We start from the raw sequence: 22566 nt of genomic DNA, 5'->3' as shown, positions 1-22566 counted from the left end.
GAACATACATGAAAAAGATCAGAAGATATAGAGACTGACAATCATTCTATATCTTTGCACACTATCCATTCTGAAAAATCCTAAGTACGATGATTCTTTAATCACAGTACCTCGCAAGTGAGTATGTGGGCCTTGTGCCCTGCACCAAAGCACATTTTCCTTATGGAAAACTCCCCCAGCTGAATCTTCCTCTTCTTCCAAATTAGAGTGGCCTAATAACATCACCAAAAGGATCATGAGGCATGTCCTTGTTAACAACCAGCTTTTCAGTCCTGGGTGGAGTCCATGGGCCCACTTTCAACTCCAGATCCTTCAAGAGCTGAAAATTCTGTGTCAAGAAGTGGTTTCAGAAATCGCTCGACCTTAGTGAGTCTTTGCTTCAGTTTCTGCTGCATTGACTCATACTCCGCCAGGATCCGAGCAAACCTCGTTTGCAAGAGGTCTACGGACCCCTCCATTCTGGTGACCTTCTCCTCAAGATCCTTAGGATCACTTCCAGCATTTGCGACATTTATATCCAGCAGGCCATCTTTCATCAGGATTTGCCTTCCTTTCTCTTCTAACATAGTTTTGGCATCTGGGTACTCAGTCAGAGCTTCCATGAGGTCATCTTTTGAGAGACAGAAGAGATCTGAGTAGCCAATGCTTTTAATATTGGCTGTTCTTCGATTGCCGGCTTTGCTACCTTTAATGTTAAGGATGCTGATCTCACCAAAGTAACTACCATCACTCAATACCACAAACTGAGTGATTCCATCATCTGCCACCACAGCCAGTTTCCCCTCCTTGATGATGTACATCTCTCGCCCGATATCCCCTTTCTTGCAAATGTAATCTCCAGGACTGTAGACTTGGGGCTGTAATTTCAAGACCAACTCCACCAATAGACCAGCTTCACAGTCCGCAAAAATACGCACTTTTTTTAACGTGTCTAAGTGAACGTTGATGGCGATCTCTGCTCTCAGCTTATCGGGTAGATACTTCAAGACTTCTCTCTCATCAACCGTTTTTTGGTTGGTCCACAGATAGTCGAACCATTTAATAACTCTCTTTTCCATATCTTTGCTTACATTTCGAAAATGCATATACTGCTTGATTGCATCAATTCTTGCTTGAAATTCTGCTCTGGCAGCATTCATGTTGGAAATCATAGAACCTATGTTACCAACGATGGTAGCAAAAATTAACACTCCGATTAAGAAATCAACCACCACAAAGACAAACTCAGAATCCCTCACAGGAGGTGGTGTTTCACCAATTGTGGTCAAAGTCAGTGTAGACCAGTAAAGGCTGTACACATATTTTCTAGCCAAACGGCCAAATTCAGGATCATTAACATCAGGATACACCCATGTGTCATTTCCAAATCCAATAGCTTTGGAAATAGAGAAGTACACACATGCATTCCAGTGGATAATGATGACAATATACATAACAAGATTAGAAATCCTGAAGATGTTTGGGTAGTTTGTTCTCGTTTCTGTTCTCTGGAAGAATTCAAACATCCGAGAGATCCTTAACAGTCTGTTCAATCTAATTTCTGGATAGTTCCACCCTAGCTTAAAATACAGCAGATCAGTTGGTATCAGTGATATAAAATCAAGTTTAAATTGCAAGTTTGATTTATATTTCTCTATGAGTTTAACCTCTTCCTTTACCAGCAGTCCTTGTTCCAAGTAACCTAAAATAGAAAAAAAAATTTTTTAATGTTTTTCACTTTTATGCCATTATGAATTTTTTCTAAAATAACCCTCAGTGAACTTCACTGAGTTCAAAACAAAACTTCATTTCCAGTAAAAATGCTTTTAGCAATGCAATCAGATATGAGTACCAATCAACATATGGCTACGGAAAATATTATTTTGCAGAAATAAAAAATAAAACTTTGTAAGTGCAAAGTGAGAGATTCCATACAATGTATATCTGCAATTCTCTCTGGATCCAGCCTGTCTATGCACGTAAAACCAAGAACAGTGTTCTTGGGAAGTTTTCTAAAACACCCCAGCTCTTGTGCCTAAAGCCATACACCACTCTCTTCCCAGAATCCTAGCCCCACCCTTGAAATTGGGGTACCTGCCTTACTGTGTATTATGTGTATTCTTGCTTGTCCCATCAATGTGAAGAATAAATTTCTTTCAAAGATTCATTTTCTCTAGCCCTCTTATCCCTCAGGCTTCCTTAGACATCTGGGATCTTCCCTTCTCCGATGTTAACACAGTAGGCCGTGACTTTTAGCATTCTGATACATTTTATCAAGGAAAGAATTTGTTCCCCTTTCTATACTGGCCACCAGAGCTGTGACTAGGACAGAATAACAGGAACATTGCTCCAGCACACTGGGATTTACAACACGTCCCTATTTTACATAATGATCCTTAAATGCTATTCTCTGTACAGTGGTTACCTTTGAATGTAGACAGCAGTGTAGAAACAGTAAGCTTATACCTACTGAAAAAGCATATTTAAGTGGGAAGCTATCAGATCCTGCTCCCTGGTCAGTAATGCCTCACCATGACCACAAAGTTGAGTTAAGGATGTGTGTACTGTTAGAAAGAGAAATCAAGAAACTGATCCCATTCAGAATTGCACCAAGAACCATAAAATACCTAGGAATAAACCTAACCAAAGATGTAAAAGATCTGTATGCTGAAAACTATAGAAAGCTTACGAAGGGAATTGAAGAAGACACAAAGAAATGGAAAAGCATTCCATGCTCATGGATTGGAAGAATAAATATTGTTAAAATGTCAATACTACCCAAAGCTATCTACACATTCAATGCAATCCCAATCAAAATTGCACAAGCATTCTTCTCAAAGCTAGAACAAGCAATCCTAAAATTTGTATGGAACCACAAAAGACCCCAAATAGCCAAAGTAATGTTGAAAAAGAAAACCAAAGTGGGAGGCATCACAATCCCAGACTTTAGCCTCTACTACAAAGCTGTAATCATCAAGATAGTACGGTATTGGCACAAAAACAGACCAATGGAATAGAATAGAAACCCCAGAACTAGACCCACAAACATATGGCCAAATAAGCTTTGACAAAGCAAGAAAGAGTATCCAATGGAAAAAAAGACAGTCTCTTTAGCAAATGGTGCTGTGAGAACTGGACAGCTACATGCAGAAGAATGAAACTAGACCACTTTCTTACACCACACACACAAATAAACTCAAAATGGATGAAAGACCTAAATGTGAGACAGGAAACCATCAAAACCCTAGATGAGAAAGCAGGAAAAAACCTCTTTGACCTCAGCTGCAGCAATTTCTTGCTCGACACATCTCCAAAGACAAGTGAATTAAAAGCAAAAATGAACTATTGGGACCTCATCAAGATAAAAGCTTCTGCACTGCAAAGGAAACAATCAACAAAACTAAAAGGCAACCAGTGGAATGGGAAAAGATATTTGCAAATGACATATCGGATAAAGGGTTAGTATCCAAAATCAATAAAGAACTTACCAAACTCAACACCTGAAAAACAAATAATCCAGTGAAGAAATGGGCAAAAGACATGAATAGACACTTTTCCAAAGAAGACATCCAGATGGCCTAGAGACACATGAAAAGATGCTCAACATCACTCATCATCAGGGAAATACAAATCAAAACCACACTGATACCACCTCATCACAGAGTGGCTAAAATGAACAAATAAGGAAACTATAGATGCTGGTGAGGATGTGGAGAAACAGGAACCCTCTTGCATTGCTGGTGGGAATGCAAACTGGTGCAGCCACTCTGGAAAACAGTGTGGAGTTTCCTCAAAAAATTAAAAATAGAACTACCCAATGACCCAGCAATAGCACTACTAGGAATTTACCCAATGGGAATTTACCCATACAGGAGTGCTGATGCATAGGGGCACTTGTACCCCAATGTTTATAGCAGCACTTTCAACAATAGCCAAATTATAGATAAAACCTAAATGTCCAACAACTGATGAATGGATAAAGATGTGGTTTATATATACAATGGAATACTACTTGGCAATGAGAAAGAATGAAATCATGCCATTTGTAGCAACGTGGATGGAATTGGAAGGTGTTATGCTGAGTGAAATAAGTCACTCAGGCAAAGACAGATATCATATGCTTTCACTTATATGTGGATCTTGAGAAACTTAACAGAAGACCATGGGGGAAGGGGAGGGGGAAAAATTAGTTACAAACAGAGAGGGAGGGAAACAAAGCATAAGAGACTATTAAATACAGAGAACAAACTGAGGGTTGATGGGGGGAAGGGGAAAATGGGTAATGAGGAGGTCACTTGTTGGGATGACCAGTGGGTATTGTATATAAGCAATGAACCACGGGACTCTACCCCAAAAACCAAGAGCACACTTTACACACTGCATGTTAGCCAATTTGACAATAAATTATATTTTTTAAAAAAAGGATGGGGGGAAAGATGGCAGTGTAGGAGGACGCTGGGCTCACCGCATCCTGCTGATCACTCAGATTCCACCTACACCTGCCTAAATAACCCAGAAAACCGCCAGAAGACTAGCAGAATGGAGTCTCCAGAGCCAAGAGCAGATGAGAGGCCCACAGAAGAGGGTAGGAAGGGCAGAGAGGCGGTGCGCGCTACAAGGACTGGCAGGAGGGAGCCGGGGCGGAGGGGTGGAGGGGCGGCCCGCTGGCCAAGCAGAGGCCCCAAGTCTAGCTTGCAAAAGCAGAGGGGCCGGATGGAGTGTGTTCGGACAGCAAGCAGGACTTAACAGCTGGAAGGTTATAAGTTAACAGCTTTGCTCGGAGAGCAGGAGGGCTGGAGGACAACGGGAGGGAGAGTTGTTGAGCCCCGTACAACAGAACGCAGCTTGGCGGGGAACAAAGGCACTCGCCAGCGCCATCTACCTTGCCCATCCCCCAGCCAAAATCCCAAAGGGAACCGGTTCCTGCCAGGGAACTTGCTTGCACCACACAAACACCCAACTCGCGGTGCTTCTGCGGATCCATCCCTCCAGCGAGTCTGACTCCCTCCCGGTGCCACAGGGCCCCTCCCGAAGCAGATCTCCAAAGGAAAAGTGAGCTAAGGCTGCCCCTCCTGCCCCCGTGCACCTTGCCTACCCACCCCAGCTAATACGCCAGATCCCCAGCACCACAAGCCTGGCAGTGTGCAAGTAGCCCAGACAGGCCACGCCACCCCACAGTGAATCCTGCCCCTAGGAGAGGGGAAGAGAAGGTACACAACAGTCTGACTGTGGCCCCAGCGGTGGGCTGGGGGCAGACTTCAGATCTGACTGCGGCCCCGCCCACCAACGCAAGTTATCCAAGACAGCACAGGGGAAGTGCCCCGCAGTCCCACACCACTCCAGGGACGATCCAAAATGACGAAACGGAAGAATTCCCCTCAAAAAAACCTCCAGGAAATAACGACAGCTAACGAACTGATCAAAACCGATTTAAACAATATAACAGAAAGTGAATTTAGAATAATAGTCATAAAATTAATCGCTGGGCTTGAAAACAGTATAAAGGACAGCAGAGAATCTCTTGCTACAGAGATCAAGGGACTAAGGAACAGCCAGGAGGAGCTAAAAAATGCTATTAATGAGCTGCAAAATAAAATGGAGACAACCATGGCTCGGATTGAAGAGACAGAGGAGAGAATAGGTGAACTAGAAGACAAAATTATAGAAAAAGAAGAAGCTGAGAAAAAGAGAGATAAAAAAATCCAGGAGTATGAGGGGAAAATTAGAGAACTAAGTGATGCACTAAAGAGAAATAATCTACCCATAAGTGGTATTCCAGAGGAGGAAGAGAGAGGGAAAGGTGCTGAAGGTGTACTTGAAGAAATAATAGCTGAGAAATTCCCTGATCTGGGGAAGGAAAAAGGCATTGAAATCCAAGAGGCACAGAGAACTCCCTTCAGACGTAACTTGAATAGATCTTCTGCACGATATATCATAGTGAAACTGGCAAAATACAAGGATAAAGAGAAAATTCTGAAAGCAGCTAGAGATAAACGCACTCTAACATATAAAGGGAGACCTATAAGACTCGTGACCGATCTCTCTACTGAAACCTGGCAGGCCAGAAAGGAATGGCAGGAAATCTTCAATGTGAGGAACAGAAAAAAATATGCAGCCGAGAATCCTTTATCCAGCAAGTCTGTCATTTAGAATAGAAGGAGAGATAAGGTCTTCCCAAACAAACAAAAACTGAAGGAATTCGTCACCACTAAAACAGCCCTACAAGAGATCCTAAGGGGGATCCTGTGAGACAAAATATCAGAGACTATACTACAAGCATGAAACCTACGGACATCACAATGACTCTAAACCCATATCTTTCTATAATAATACTGAATGTAAATGGACTAAATGCGCCAACCAAAAGACACAGGGTATCAGAATGGATAAAAAAACAAGACCCATCTATTTGCTGTCTACAAGAGACTCATTTTAGACCTGAGGACACCTTCAGATTGAGAGTGAGGGGATGGAGAACTATTTATCATGCCACTGGAAGTCAGAAGAAAGCTGGAGTAGCCATACTTATATCAGACAAACTAGACTTTAAATTAAAGGCTGTAATAGGGGCGCCTGGGTGGCTCAGTCGGTTAAGCGGCCAACTTCAGCTCAGGTCATGATCTCGCGGTCCGTGAGTTTAAGCCCCGCGTCGGGCTCTGTGCTGACAGCTCGGAGCCTGGAGCCTGTTTCGGATTCTGTGTCTCCCGCTCTCTGACCCTACCCCGTTCATGCTCTCTCTCTCTCTGTCTCAAAAATAAATAAAAACGTTAAAAAAAAAAAAAAGGCTGTAATAAGAGATGAAGGGCATTATATAATAATCACAGGATCTATCCATCAGGAAGAGCTAACAATTATAAATGTCTATGTGCCGAATACAGGAGCCCCCAAATATATAAAACAATTACTCATAAACATAAGCAACCTTATTGATAAGAATGTGGTCATTGCAGGGGACTTTAACACCCCACTTACAGAAATGGATAGATCATCTAGACACATGGTCAATAAAGAAACAAGGGCCCTGAATGATACATTGGATCAGATGGACTTGACAGATATATTTAGAACTCTTCATCCCAAAGCAACAGAATATACTTTCTTCTTGAGTGCACATGGAACATTCTCCAAGATAGATCACATACTGGGTCACAAAACAGCACTTCATAAGTTTACAAGAATTGAAATCATACCATGCATACTTTCAGACCACAATGCTATGAAGCTTGAAATCAGCGACAGGAAAAAGTCTGGAAAACCTCCAAAAGCATGGAGGTTAAAGAACACCCTACTAAAGAATGAGTGGGTCAACCAGGCATTTGGAGAAGAAATTAAAAAATATATGGAAACAAATGAAAATGAAAATACAACAATCCAAACGCTTTGGGATGCAGTGAAGGCAGTCCTGAGAGGAAAATACATTGCAATCCAGGCCTATCTCAAGAAACAAGAAAAACCCCAAATACAAAATCTAGCAGCACACCTAAAGGATATAGAAGCAGAACAGCAAAGACAGCCTAAACCCAGCAGAAGGAGAGAAATAATAAAGATCAGAGCAGAAAAAACAATATAGAATCTAAAAAAACTGTAGAGCAGATCAACGAAACCAAGAGTTGTTTTTTTGAAAAAATTAACAAAATTGGTAAACCTCTATCCAGACTTCTCAAAAAGAAAAGGGAGATGACCCAAATAGATAAAATCATGAATCAAAATGGAATTATTAAAACCAATCCCTCAGAAATACAAGCAATTATCAGGGAATACTATGAAAAATTATATGCCAACAAACTGGACAACCTGGAAGAAATGGACAAATTCCTAAACACCCACACACTTTCAAAGCTGAATCAAGAGGAAATAGAAAGCTTGAACAGACCCATAACCAGTGAAGAAATTGAATCGGTCATCAAAAATCTCCCAACAAATAAGAGTCCAGGACCAGATGGCTTCCCAGGGGAGTTCTACCAGACGTTTAAAGCAGAGATAATACCTATCCTTCTCAAGCTATTCCAAGAAATAGAAAGGGAAGGAAAACTTCCAGACTCATTCTATGATTCCAGTATTAGTTTGATTCCTAAACCAGACAGAGACCCAATAGAAAAAGAGAACTACAGGCCAATATCCCTGATGAATATGGATGCAAAAATTCTCAATAAGATACTAGCAAATCGAATTCAACAGCATATAAAAAGAATTATTCACCATGATCAAGTGGGATTCATTCCTGGGATGTAGGGCTGGTTCAACATTCACAAATCAATGTGATACATCACATTAATAAAAGAAAAGATAAAAACCATATGATCCTGTCAATCGATGCAGAAAAGGCATTTGACAAAATTCAGCAACGTTTCTTAGTAAAAACCCTCGAGAAAGTCGGGATAGAAGGAACATACTTAAAGATCATAAAAGCCATTTATGAAAAGCCCACAGCTAACATCATCCTCAATGGGGAAAAACTGAGAGCGTTTTCCTTGAGATCAGGAACACAACAGGGATGTCCACTCTCACCGCTGTTGTTTAACATAGTGTTGGAAGTTCTAGCATCAGCAATCAGACAACAAAAGGAAATCAAAGGCATCAAAATTGGCAAAGATGAAGTTAAGCTTTCACTTTTTGCAGATGACATGATATTATACGTGGAAAACCTGATAGACTCCACCAAAAGTCTGCTAGAACTGCTACATGAATTTAGCAAAGCTGCAGGATACAAAATCAATGTACAGAAATCAGTTGCATTCTTATACTCTAAAAATGAAGCAAGAGAAAGATAAATAAAGAAACTGATCCCGTTCACAATTGCACCAAGAAGCATAAAATACCTAGGAATAAATCTAACCAAAGATGTAAAAGATCTGTATGCTGAAAACTATAGAAAGCTTATGAAGGTAATTGAAGAAGATATAAAGAAATGGAAAAACATTCCATGCTCATGGATTGGAAGAATAAATATTGTCAAAATGTCAATACTACCCAAAGCTATCTACACATTCAATGCAATCCCAATCAAAATTGCACCAGCATTCTTCTCAAAACTAGAACAAGCAATCCTAAAATTCATATGGAACCACAAAAGGCCCCCAATAGCCAAAGTAAATTTGAAGAAGAAGACCAAAGTAGGAGGCATCACAATCCCAGATTTTAGCCTCTACTACAAAGCTGTAATCATCAAGACAGCATGGTATTGGCACAAAAACAGATACACAGACCAATGGAATAGAATAGAAACCCCAGCACTAGACCCACAAACGTATGGCCAACTAATCTTTGACAAAGCAGGAAAGAACATCCAATGGAAAAAAGACAGTCTCTTTAACAAATGGTGCTGGGAGAACTGGACAGCTACTTGCAGAAGATTGAAACTAGACCACTTTCTCACACCATTCACAAAAAATAAACTAAAAATGGATAAAGGACCTGAATGTGAGACAGGAAACCATCAAAACTCTAGAGGAGAAAGCAGGAAAAGACCTCTCTGACCTCAGCCGTAGCAATTTTTCTTACTTGACACATCCCCAAAGGCAAGGGGATTAAAAGCAAAGATGAACTACTGGGACCTCATCAAGAAAAAAAGCTTCTGCACAGCAAAGGACACAACCAACAAAACTAAGAGGCAACCAACGGAATGGGAAAAGATATTTGCAAATGACATATTGGACAAAGGGCTAGTATCCAAAATCTATAAAGAGCTCACCAAACTCCACACCCGAAAAACAAATAACCCAGTGAAGAAATGGGCAGAAAACATGAATAGATACTTCTCTAAAGAAGACATCTGGATGGCCAACAGGCACATGAAAAGATGCTCAACGTCACTCCTCATCAGGGAAATACAAATCAAAACCACACTCAGATACCACCTCACGCCAGTCAGAGTGACCAAAATGAACAAATCAGGAGACTATAGATGCTGGAGAGGATGTGGAGAAACGGGAACCCTCTTGCACTGTTGGTGGGAATGCAAATTGGTGCAGCCACTCTGGAAAACAGTGTGGAAGTTCCTCAAAAAATTGAAAATAGACCTACCCTATGACCCAGCAGTAGCACTGCTAGGAATTTACCCAAGGGATACAGGAGTACTGATGCATAGGGGCACTTGTACCCCAATGTTTATAGCAGCACTCTCAACAATAGCCAAATTATGGAAAGAGCCTAAATGTCCATCAACTGATGAATGGATAAAGAAATTGTGGTTTATATGCACAATGGAGTACTACGTGGCAATGAGAAAGAATGAAATATGGCCCTTTGTAGCAACGTGGATGGAACTGGAGGGTGTGATGCTAAGAGAAAGACAGATACCATATGTTTTCACTCTTAGGTGGATCCTGAGAAACTTAACAAAAACCCATGGGGGAGGGGAAGAAAAAAAAAAGAGGTTAGAGTGGGAGAGAGCCAAAGCATAAGAGACTCTTAAAAACTGAGAAGAAACTGAGGGTTGATGGGGGGTGGGAGGGAGAGGCGGGTGGGTGAGGGGTATTGAGGAGGGCACCTTTTGGGATGAGCACTGGGTGTTGTATGGAAACCAATTTGACAATAAATTTCATATATTGAAAAAAAAAAAATAAAATAAAATAAAATAAAAGAAAAGAAAATAAAATAAAATAAAAAAAGGATGTATGTACTGTTATAATGTCTAATACAGCTGTGCCGGATACACTGATTTCTCCCCATGCCTCTTCATGGAATCTCTCTGTGAGGTAGCAATTACCTTTTCACCACAGAGCTGGCACAATATTTCTGTTCTCTCTATTCCTCCCACTGGCATAAAACCAATGAACAAGATAATGGAGGAAAGCCACCAATCCACATTCAAAATATTGCCAAGTAACCTGAATCCGTTGGAGTAGCCTAAGCTTGTGGGTGAATATATGCTATTCTTGTTTCCAACAGTGCTTTTTCTTCTAAAATAGATCTGTGAGCTTATTTTGAAGAAGACTTGAATTAAAAAATTTCAGGGGCACCTGGGTGGCTCAGTCAGTTAAGCGGCCGACTGGCTCAGGTCACGATCTCGCAGTCAGTGAGTTCGAGCCCTGCGTCAGGCTCTGTGCTGACAGCTCAGAGCCTGGAGCCTGTTTCAGATTCTGTGTCTCCCTCTCTCTGACCCTCCCCCATTCATGCTCTGTCTCTCTCTGTCTCAAAAATAAATAAACGTTAAAAAAAAAAATTTGTTTTAAATTTCAAATTATACTATAGAGATAAAAACACAACATGGCAAAATATCCGAAGCTGAACGTATTTACCTGTCCTTGTTCGTACAAACATATCAAGAAGATAGACTATGTCTGATAGGTAATCAAAAATGAGCCAATATTCTAAGTAATCAGACTGAAGTTCATCAAAACATGCTCTGTAAAAGAAAAACATGTAAATAAAATGAACTGGGAGCCAGTTTAAGTAAAAGTCTTCTCTGTATACTTTTTATCATGGTAAGAGGTATAATGCACTAAGGCTGAGAGGGTCCTTAGAGTCCATTTAATCAACCACAGCTTTTCCGAATCTGAATGGTTTGATTTAGTTTTCTCATGCGTCTGAATTCCAACATTCTTTCGATTACACTAGTTCGCTTTGTGGAAACATCAAATAAGAATAAATGGCCTCAAGCTAATGTCAAAATATATTGGCTTATACACATTGATAACCAGGTTCTTATTGACTATCTGTACCCAAAATGCTTCCAGGAATTGTGCTTGGTCCTGGGTTGCTGAGATGTTTACTATCTAAAAGACAGAGAACCATAGACATACCTGAGAAACATATCTTGCTCTAAAACAACCTAAATTTTTTATCTTTTTCCACTCCTGGCAATGTTTTTTTCTTAGGCCACAAAAATAAAGTTTCTCCCAAAATTCTAATAAAACGACTCAGCAATCAAAAGTTTAAAACTATCCCCCCACACTTCATTCCAGTACTGGATTTCCAAGTATACTGGGAACCAATACATCTTCTCCTGATGTCAGGAAAACACATCGAGAATAACATAACCTCTCTTTACAACCTGAGATGGAGAAAGGATGTATGTCCTGAAGAGCTCTGGACCAAACCATTACGTCAGTTAACTCAGAAACTAGAAGCAAATTGAGATCCACAAAAATATATAGATACCTTGCAATAATCATAGTCCAGTTGTACATGACAGGTAAAGTGATGCAAAACAGCCAGTTGTAGTATGTGTTTCCTGAGGGATCGATAACTGTGACTTCTTTCTTCTCCCTAGCAGCAATTTGAAATGAAGTAGAAGGTTACCAAGAAACAAGAAAATCTTTATTTCACATATTAAATATGGTTATGTCCATTATCCACAATTAATGAAACAGAACTAAGCTGGAGAAGCTCACCCTCCAGGGAGAAGATTAGCTTGGCATGAGTGTATTAGACATCAGCAATTGCCTAGTGAGGGCTGGATAGATGGTCAAATTATTAGTCTTACATTAAACCTTACATTAGACTTTTATTAAAGCCTTGTTTTACTGCGATGCTGCAGATACTTCCATCAATTCAGCCACTGAAAAGGAATAATGGCACAGATCATGCCAGATTCTGAATATTCCATAGACTTCTTTGGTAGGTTGTAGGTGGTGAGAGAATGGTGGTGTTACCACTTTTCCTACCAGGTAACAAAATAATCAGGAACTACACTGTGAGAGGGAGCTCTCATCTGTGTGGAAAGAAGACTGTAACACAATCTAATAAAAGGTACTTGTTCATAAGCATCTATGAAGGATGAAGAGGCAATAGGAGGTGGAAGGAAGAAGGAAGGAAGGAAGGAAGGAAGGAAGGAAGGAAGGAAGGAAGGAAGGAAGGAAATATATCATCAAATGGAAAATTTTTTTTAATTGCCTAGTATCAAGCCTCTATTGGGTTTGGGGAGAGGGGTTGGTTTTTATTTTTTTTGTTTTTAAAGATATTATTTTTAAATAATCTCTACACCCAGTGTGGAGCTTGAACTTAACAACCTGAGAGGAAGAGTCGCCCCCTCTACTGACTGAGCCAGCCAGGCACCCCAAGCCTATACTGCAAAGGACTTTTTCCTTTGTAAGAACTTCAATGGCTTTCTAGCAGGCACAAATAAGTGAATATTATCTGGTAAAGAAAAAGAGTTTTCTTTAAGCTTAGAAAACAATTTCCCCTTTAATAAAAAGTAAAAAGATAGTTTTGAAAAATATCATTCAGCCTCACCCTTATGAAATTCTAACCCTCAAATGTTTGCTTACAAAAGATCTTGCAAATGGTTGGAGTTTTAATAAGCATTTGTACTGAGCTCAGAATTTTTTTTTTAATGTTTCCTTATTTTTGAGAGAGAGAGAAAGACAAAGAGAGAAAGAAACACAGAATCAGAAGCAGGGTCCAGGCTCTGAGCTGTCAGCACAGAACCCAATGCGGGGCTGGAACTCAAAGTCTGCGAGATCATGACCCAAGTGCAAGTCAGACCCTTAACTGACTGAGCCACCCAGGCGCCCTGTCCTGCTCTCAGAATTAAGCATGGCTTTTGCAAGGAGACTAGCTTACTTTGGAGTATTTGCCATACAGTATTTATTACTCAAAAATGTTAGTAAAATTATTAAATTTTTATTTCAATTTAAAAAAATTAATGGTAAGACCCTAGAAACCTAATTCTCTTGAAATCCAAATATCTCCGAATGGTAAATTTATCTTCACCAGGACTTGAGGAAGTCAGTTAACCATAACATTGAAAAGTCTTGATGAGAAAAGTAAGAATAAAACTACCATTGGTCACTTTAAGGAAGTAAGAAAACAAAATTAATTCCCATTAGATAACAATCTATTTAGTCTTTTACACAAGGTTTCATAATTATAAACTTTTAGGAAATTATCCTTGCATCCAAAATCCATTACAAATTCATTCCTAATTTCAATGCCGGTAAAAACACTTACTCTTCTTTCTTATCTTTGCCTTTCTCCTCTTTCTTTTTCTTCTCTTTTTCCTTTTCTTTCTTCTTTTTCTTCTCTGAGTCCTTTTTATTTACATTTTTATCATCTGACTTGCTGAAAAGTGAGAGATGTAGTCAGTAATAAAATATGAAAATTTTATGGGCCGAAAAATCTGGGATCATTCATGCCAAAGCCTAACTTACCTCTTCTTTTCTTTCTTCTTTTTCTTTTTTTCTTTTGGTTCTCTAAAGAAGAAATAATATCTAAGTCACACAATCAAATTACATCCTGACTTCCATTCTTATTTACTTCCCTCTCTATTGAGCAAGAAATCTGAACCTTGTCTTCAGAGACCTGCCCGCGTGCTAAGAACTAGAAATCTGGTCTTCTAATGGAGAGTTATAAAAAATAGACCTACACCTACATAATAAAACAAACAAACAAACATTCCTGGGTTAGTACACATGGAAAATTGAAGACAAGGGAGGTGGATAAAGGCATAAACCCAACAAGGGAAATTTAGAAAACAACAACCCCCAAGAGTGTACTTTCAAAAAGTCTCCATGTGTACAAAAAAAAATTATTATTTAAAATGTAAGCTTCTTGATATCACTTATATTTATTATTGAGTAAGAGCTTGGAGAATTTCAAGAAAATGCCATCAATTTTCTTTAGAAGGGTAATCCTGACTAAAGCAATTTTTTATGAGTAGTCAAAAAACTCCACACAGTGGAATCCCAATTCTTAGAATCATTCACTGAATTTGAGATCACCTTTTCTCTATATACAATTTCTTCTGCAGTGGAGATTATGCGATTTGAGGCTCCTTCTTTCAGTTGGTTCTATTAGCTGAAGAATGGATTCTGGAGTCAGGCAGACCTACGGTCAAAACAGGCTGCCATTGTTGGGTCAGATGTCTTGGGAAAGTTTATTATTCAGACATGAATGAACAGGCATTGCATTACCACTAGGGTAGTCAGAGGATGTTAAAGGGAGATAGGGCTAGGCCTCAAAGCATGGGTAAGAGTTGGAGTGGTTGAGAAGAGTGAGGACACTAAAAGGAAGAAAATTTTCAGGTGCAAATGTACAAGTGAATTTAGTCTGCATATCAATAGCCCAGGAAAAGTAGAATGCTGCTATTGAAGAGAAATATGAAATAAATTAGATAAAGACGTGGGGCTTGGCACCTAAGACTGTCACGTACAAAGGGGAACAGAACATAAAACTGGACAAGGGAGAATTTATTGCCATGACAGCATATTCTTGTGTTATAGGCTTCAACACCCTAGCCCAGATCCATGGAAATGGTGCCAACACACTGCTGGGATGGCTCTCAGAAGCTCAGAAAAAATGATGATTTGTGCTAAGTGTAATAGAAATTACAAAGTGCCATGACAGACGGTGGAGGAAGGTATCAGGGAGACTGAGAGAAGTGATGTGCTGAAGTGGACATACCAAGTAAGGAAGATAGCCCACCAACTGACTATGGTCCCTAAGAGAGCTCAGAGGACACAAAAATGATAAGGAATATGCTGGTGAGAGGTGCACCAGCATCATTAAGAAACTCGGTGGTATTGTCCTCTATACGCCAGAGCTGGTAGTGGGAGATGCTGAACTGGGTGCAAAACTGGGTTCCCTGAGAGCAACTGAGATGACAGAACCTGGGAATAAGAGATCGGTGGCAGTGCTTACACATCAGAGGAGAGATGGGTCCAATAATTATAATTATCATGAAGGTGAGCATGGTAGCCAGAGGGCTTAACTCATAGACAGCTATAGAAGAAGTTAATTATATACTGTATTCCTAGATAGATGGGCATCCTTTTGGTTTGTTGGGGTACTGTTTAATGTATACAATGAAAACATATCAGGTATGGATGATTAAGAGGTTGAAGGCAACTTAACCAGATAAAAAGTCACAACCTTATGAGTAGTTTCTAAACCTGAGCCAGTTCTCAGAAATGAAACCACTGACTGAAGAGGGAGCCAAGCCCCCATTAAAGAAAGACTCTGCAAACACCCTGACCAGTATACTCAGTAATGATTTCCCCAGTCTTTCCCCAGAGAAAACCCATGGTCACTTACATAGGTGACTATACGCTGGGAGAAGAGGGAGTACCTAGATACATTAAAGACTGTTTGGCAAAAGACCCAAGCTGTTATTGAGACCCAGGGATTGAAGCGTCATCATGCTTCCCATTAAAGTGGGGGGCAGCATATGGTGACCTACTAATAACAGAATCCTGTATGATTTACAATTTAGGGGGTTTCCACTGGATCTAAGGACCCCTATTGTGGTCATTTCTCCAGTTCTTCAATGTTAACTGGAATGTAAGTGGATGCATATATTTGGTCATTGGCAGAACCCTTATCCCTACTAGTTCCTTAACTTGTAGAGTAAGAGCTATCATAAGGGGGAGGGCCAAGTGGAAGCTCTCAAGCTGCCTCCTACCTGCTGGCCGAAAACAATATTGCATCCTAAACAGGAGGGAAAGAAAATGAGACCCTTAGAGACCTAATGCATGCAGGGGTGGTAGTCCCCACATTTAATTCAATGTCTTGTCCCTACAAAATTCACATGGATACTCATGAATGGCAGTAGACTACTGAAAATCAAGCACATAGCAGCCCCAATTGTGGCTCCTGTGGCAAATGTGAAAAACAATGCATTTGTGCTATCTAAACCATACACCTAAAGTTCTGGGCCAGTCACAGTGACTGTGACAGTGACAGTGTTACTTTTTTTTTTTTATCACTATCAGGGAAGAGGATCTGAAATAGTTATGGGATGGAAAATGGCACATTTATAGTCTCTTCCAGGGCTATGTTATCTGTCCTGCTTAATGTCATGACACAGCCTAGAGGGACCTGGACTATCTGGACATTCCTTGGAGCGTCACATTGGTCCACTATATCAATGGCATCATGTTAATAGGGCCTTGAAAGAGGACTGACTAACCATGGAACAGAAGATGACTGTTGACCATGAGTTGGATTCTGTCAGAACTAACAAGTCATGAGGTTGTACAGCAATCTATCACATGATGAATTGGTATATCTGGGATTGAGCAGGTGCTCACTACCCTTCTGTCATGTCATCTACCACCATTGCATCAGCTCCTACTCTTCAACTCTCCACCAGGGCTGTATGTGTGGGTCTTACAGGACAGGTCATCATCAATGATCTGGTCGATGAATGGGTCAGCTTGACATCAGGATACAAGCCAAAATGGGCTATGTCTATATCATAGCCCTCCTTAGAAGTGACCTTGAAAGACAATGGTAAAGTTAATCTTTCTAATGTCACAGCTCCAAGCAGTGCCCAGTCATCCCTTTTGTGTGGAAAAGGAAATGGCCATGCATGGGTCTGGGAACCAAGGAGTTGAAGTAGGAGTGATTCACATAGGAAATGTGTGCTTCTCATTCTCACAACTTTCTGCTCTGTGGATCTAAAGGCTTCCAGATAGGTCACGTGTCTTCCAGGGAACACGGTAGGTGTCCCATTAAACATTAAGCTATGACTGCTCCCCAGTCACTTTAGGCCCCTCATGCAAGGCATGAGGCAAGTTCTTTAATCAGAACTAGATAGTGTTGCTGTGTTAGAGTGGGCGAGGGGGATGTATTTGGCACATAGATGATCCACTCTGGTGCCTTTGGTGTTCTCCAGCCCAGTTTTAGTGGTAAATGGACAAATACGGCAGCTATAACTCAAGAAAGGCACAGTGACAAGGGGCTGAAATCCATCAGGAATAAGGGTGACTATGACTACAGTGTGCATGAGGGTAAAGGCCCGGTTCTACTGCCTAACTATGACACAACTCTGAAGGGCCATCCCTGCTCTAGAGTTTCCCATGGGATCGCATGGCATATCAACTCTATTCTCTGAAGTTCAACTTCTCCCTCTGCCCCGTTCTGCTCCCCTAACTCCCTTCTCAGAGATCGTCTCCTGAGGAATCGACCTAAGGCACACTGGCTCAGAATGGAAAGGATTACTGATATTTCACTTATTTTTGTCCACCAGGTGGGGCAACTGCATTTACACAGGAGACATGGTTTTCTATATGTATTTAAACACACATACATACATAAATACATGCTGCTTTTAATATGGGTAGCCACATTTTTCAGAAGTAAATAACCACATGACAAAATAATAGAATACCATTGCCATTGCATTAAATAGAGTTTTCCTAATAAAGTTCTCCTCTATAGCAGATTCAGATATATTCCTACATTTTACTGGTGTTCTTTAAGAGCAAAGCTTTGGTTTTCTATTGTAAATGTACTTACTGCTCCTTATTGCTGCTGTTGTTAACGTTGAAAAGTGCAATGGCACCAGGCAGGTAGTGCTCCCTGGAAAATGAAAAAGTACAGTGAAATCATAATAGTTACCATCTGCATAATGCCATTAAAGAACAGTCTTTTTTAAAAAATTGTTTTTTTAATGTTTATTTATTTTAAGAGAGAGAGAGCATGAGCAGGGGAGGGACAGAGATAGAGGGAGAGAGAGAGAATCCCATGCAGGCTCCATGCCTTCAGTGCAGAGCCTGACGTAGGGCTTGAACTCACAAACCATGAGATCATGACCTGAGCCAAACTCAAGAGTCAGATGCTTAACTGACTGAGCCACCCAGGTGCCCCAAGAAGTCTTAAAGAACAAATTATCAGGGCATCTGGGTGGCTCAGTCAGTGTAGCAGCCGACTTTGGCCCGGGTCATGATCTCTCTGTTCACGATCTTGCAGTTCATGACCTTGCGGTTGGTGGATTCGAGCCCTGTGTTGGGCTCTGTGCACACAGCCCAGAGCCTGGAGCCTGCTTGGGATTCTGCATCTCCCTCTCTCTATGCCCCTCCCCCATTCATGCTCTGTCTCTCTCTCTCTCTCTCAAAAATAAATAAACATTACAAAAATTTTTTTCAAGAACAAATTATCTTCAGTTACTAACTATTGTCTAGACAAATTTTGAAAATATAGAGCCTCCATGAAGCTTGAATTGCTAAATATCAATGTGATGAACCAAAGTGATTAGTAAACACCTATCAATCAATGCTAGCACCCAAAATTAGCATCCTCCATGGCGTCAAGTGAGGCAACTTGGATGCCAGCAAGACATCTAAGACTTAGATTGTCAGAGAAGATTGGAAGAGAAGAAAAGACAAATAAAAAACACTGGGGAAACTGAAGGTTGTTGGTGGAAGCAGAAATAAAGAGAGAGGAAAAAAGGAGGGAGAAAAAGCAAAGAAAAAGTAAATATGTCCCACAATATGGGAACTCCTGATCCACACCAAAATCACATTCGTGCCCACACCCTTAGAGGCACGTGTGTGAAGTTCTCATGAGTGCTTCATTTCCTACCTAAGGATTTTTAGCTTTTCTGTTCTAGCTACTCACTCCTGTGCTCGACTTCCCTGAAAGTAGGGGCAAATGGGATACAGCATTTCAGAGGATGACAGCCAACCCTTCCCACATACCATTGCCTCAGGGCCCTGAAAGAAGGATCAGAAAGGCAGAGGAAGTCAGAGAGGACTGAGGCATCAGGTTCTAAAGGGGCAGAGACCAGTCTCAAGGGAAATGATCAGCAAGAGTGTTTGTGACTCAAAGCCCCGTGGGCATCGATAATCATCAGCCTGTGCTTTCCACGAGAGGAAAAGAATAAGTAGCAAGTTACTCCTGAGATCCTGCACAGTGGCTGGGTAGCAGGAGCATTGCCAAGCCCACTAAATGGAGGATTAGAATACCATTCTTTCCTCTAAATAATAGCTTAGAAAGAGATACGGAGGGATAGATTATACTGCTCACCTCTGTGTTGGTCCCCTTCTGTGTGAGTTATTTCTAAAGGAATCCCCTGCATGGGGGGTTTCATTCTCTGACTCTTCAAACATGGAGGCACTGTCGTCATCATCATCATCATCATCAGAAAAGGAGCTACAGTCCAATAGGAGGCAGAGGTGAATTAGATCAATGTTTTAAATTATTACGAAGGAATAACGTTTCTCATTAGGAGGACCACTGCCTCATCTTTTCTCCTTCCCTCTCAAATTAACATATGACGCTTTTTCTTTTTTTTTAAGTGGGCCTCACACCCAGCACGGAGCCCAATGTGGGGCTGTATCCCATGACCCTGAAATCAAGACCTGAGCCAAAATCAAGAGTCAGATGCTCAACCAACTGAGTCACCCGAGTGCCCCTACCCCCATTTTAATTAGAGGGAAATGAGAACTTCTAGAATACATGGAATTAGATAGAATATATACATAATTCAGTGCATACTACTGAATTGTAGTTGAGAAACCACTTTCTAGGTCTTCCATATTTCTATTACTTGACGCATTGATTAACGTTAATATTTATCAAATAAAAAGTATGATATCTATGTTTTTAGGTCACATTATACATTTGCATGGACTAACCTGTAATAACATTTCTTTCCACGAAAAATAAATGCAATATATGTGTATAAATGTCTATGCATTCATGGGGTGGCCACTTTAAATTATACTTCTAAAACATTCAGCATATCACACTATTATTTTCACATTCATCTATGGCAATGCCACCCCTTTAGATTTGAAATGTCCCATGAGAAAAGGCCTGGCATAAGTGCTTCTAAATAATCACCACAATAATATCTCTGTTCACTTGTGAGACAAGTTATGCTGTTCCAAAGTATAAACACATTCACAAAATCAAATAAATTACAAAGGGTAAAGTCACAAATTAAAAGTTAAACTGAAATCAAGCCTAGTTAAATTTATTAGCGGTGGCTGGTATTAACAATGCATGGATTTACCTGCATGCTCCATTTTCCATCCTCCTTATTTCCTTTTCAATATCTGGAACAATCACATTGGGAACGTTTATAAAAGAGAACCGTGTATTGATAATATTTTTCTTCATGGTTAGTTGAATATCTGGGGAGAAAAAAGTCTTCTTAGTAGAAAGACTATATATTTACATATACAATCAAAAGTTTCACTCTACCATTCATCTAAGGCTCTCATCATAATTTTATTTCCAGTTATATATAGGACTTATTCTCTAATAGAATATAGATGTGGCCTAAGCCCTTCATTACCACTAGCCAGTTTTTTTGTGTATTTTTTTTTTAATTCAAGAATATATCAGAGGTGTAAACTTTTTTTTCTTAATTTTGGATTTACCACAGCTTTTTCTTTTAATGTTTATTTTTATTTTTGAGAGAGAGACAGAGCACAAGCAGGGGAGGGGCAGAGAGAGAGAGAGAGAGAGAGACAGAATCCGAAGCAGGCCCCAGGCTCTGAGCTGTCAGCACAGAGCCCCCCACACGTGGCTCGAACTCACCACCGGTGAGATCATGACCTGGCTTAACCCACTGAGCCACCCAGGTGCCCCTGAATTTACCCCAGCTTAAAAATATTCAGGCAGTGTCGTCAGAGAACAAAACTATAGGGACCTCACATACACATCAAACAAGTAATAATAAAAAGCAGTAAAATAAAATACCAAAATGAATGTAATCAGCTATGAATTTCTATAAGCATTCCAAAAAAACAGAGCGGGGGCGGGGGGGGGGGGGGGGAGCGGTTCTTGAGCGCTATTTAAACTTCGGAGGAAAAACTGGATGTGACACACTTAGCAAGGCCCCTAAATGATTACATATAGTGCTCGGCTGCTCGTGCAACCATCTCAGGCATCAGGAGAATGCCCAGAACGAAGGGATTCTGAATTCCCCCAGGTACGTCCTACCCTGCGGCAGTTGGCAGTTCGAGACCAACCTCTGGCTCTTGGACAGACGCGCTGAATGGAGAGCAGGCGCGCTGCGCATCACCTTCCAGGCGAGGCTCTGCAGTCACCCAGAGACCACGCCACTGCCCTCAGCGACCTCTCACGGTCGTCCGCGGACCTCCGGTGTGCTGCAACCACGTCGCCTAGAACCTCCGAGAAGTTCCTGGTGGGCACGAACGGTGTGCCTGTAGGGAGATACAGCTGCTGCTTTGCGACCATTGACTTGGAAGCCCAGCCGGGCCACAGGGCCCAGCTGGCGCCTCCCCTCCACCCCGCTTGCTTGGCAGTTACCGCGCTGCCTCCTGGGCTTTTCATCCACGATGGTGTTTCCTCCAAATCTGCCTGGAGGCAAATCCCTCGAGATGGGTGCTGGGTGTCCATCCCAGCCTCCCCTCTCCCAGACCAAGTTTCCTCACTCTAAAAGCTCCCAGTGTCGGCAGGAGGGAAAAAAAAAAAAAAATCAGTATCTGGTCACTCCAAGAAAAGTGCCACTGTTGACCGGCTCTTGTATTGAAGGTGTGTGCCATGGTCTGGGGATGAAGACCCAAAAAAGGTCAAGGCGGTGAGAGGAGGACTGTGGGGTGCTAGACAACTTCAATACCTCCCATACCTCTACCTTCCCAAGATGGCGGGTCATCTATCCATCCCCTACACCACAACACACACCTAGCCTGCACTCCCAAGTTTTTATTGCATGACTTGGGGATATTTCCTTTGTTATTTTTCTACCACTGAGTTCTAGGTTTGGGCAGCAAATTTGCCTTTGTTATTAATAACATAGAAAAGCAAAAATAAAAAATAAAAGAGAGAGAGAGAGAGAGAAGGAATCATTTGATATGGAAAAAATGTATAAAACATTTCATTCTTTATAGTAAAATATGTTAAGGAATGATTTGCTTTTTGGGGCGCCTGGGTGGCTCAGCTGGTGAAGCA

General features: G+C 41.0%; 1 protein-coding gene across 1 annotated transcript; it reads right to left on the bottom strand.

The window, feature by feature from the left end:
* Positions 1-266: 266 nt before the first annotated feature.
* On the bottom strand, positions 267-20775 carry CNGA1 (cyclic nucleotide gated channel subunit alpha 1). The gene is made up of 8 exons (XM_042934034.1): positions 20660-20775; positions 19669-19794; positions 18160-18222; positions 14073-14114; positions 13873-13983; positions 12082-12189; positions 11220-11326; positions 267-1681 (listed from the first exon to the last, which is right to left on the bottom strand). Exons 1-8 carry the CDS (start codon positions 20764-20766, stop codon positions 267-269), a joined length of 2079 nt encoding a protein of 692 aa, XP_042789968.1. The 5' UTR covers positions 20767-20775.
* Between the last annotated feature and the right edge of the window lie 1791 nt (positions 20776-22566).

Source organism: Panthera leo, chromosome B1, assembly GCF_018350215.1.
Source record: "Panthera leo isolate Ple1 chromosome B1, P.leo_Ple1_pat1.1, whole genome shotgun sequence".
Classification (NCBI taxonomy): domain Eukaryota; kingdom Metazoa; phylum Chordata; class Mammalia; order Carnivora; family Felidae; genus Panthera; species Panthera leo.
The sequence above is the reverse complement of the archived record's forward strand: the minus strand, read 5'-3'. Positions and strand labels throughout refer to the sequence as shown.

Excerpts from the sequence above, each read along its gene's own strand:
- CNGA1 (XM_042934034.1), bottom strand. The coding sequence starts at position 20,766 with ATGAAGAAAAATATTATCAATACACGGTTCTCTTTTATAAACGTTCCC. Across the intron at positions 13,984-14,072 it reads AAGAAGAAAGAAAAGAAGAG|CAAGTCAGATGATAAAAATG; the intron begins GTAAGTTAGGCT and ends CTCACTTTTCAG. Across the intron at positions 12,190-13,872 it reads GGCAAAGATAAGAAAGAAGA|GGAGAAGAAAGAAGTCACAG; the intron begins GTAAGTGTTTTT and ends AATTGCTGCTAG.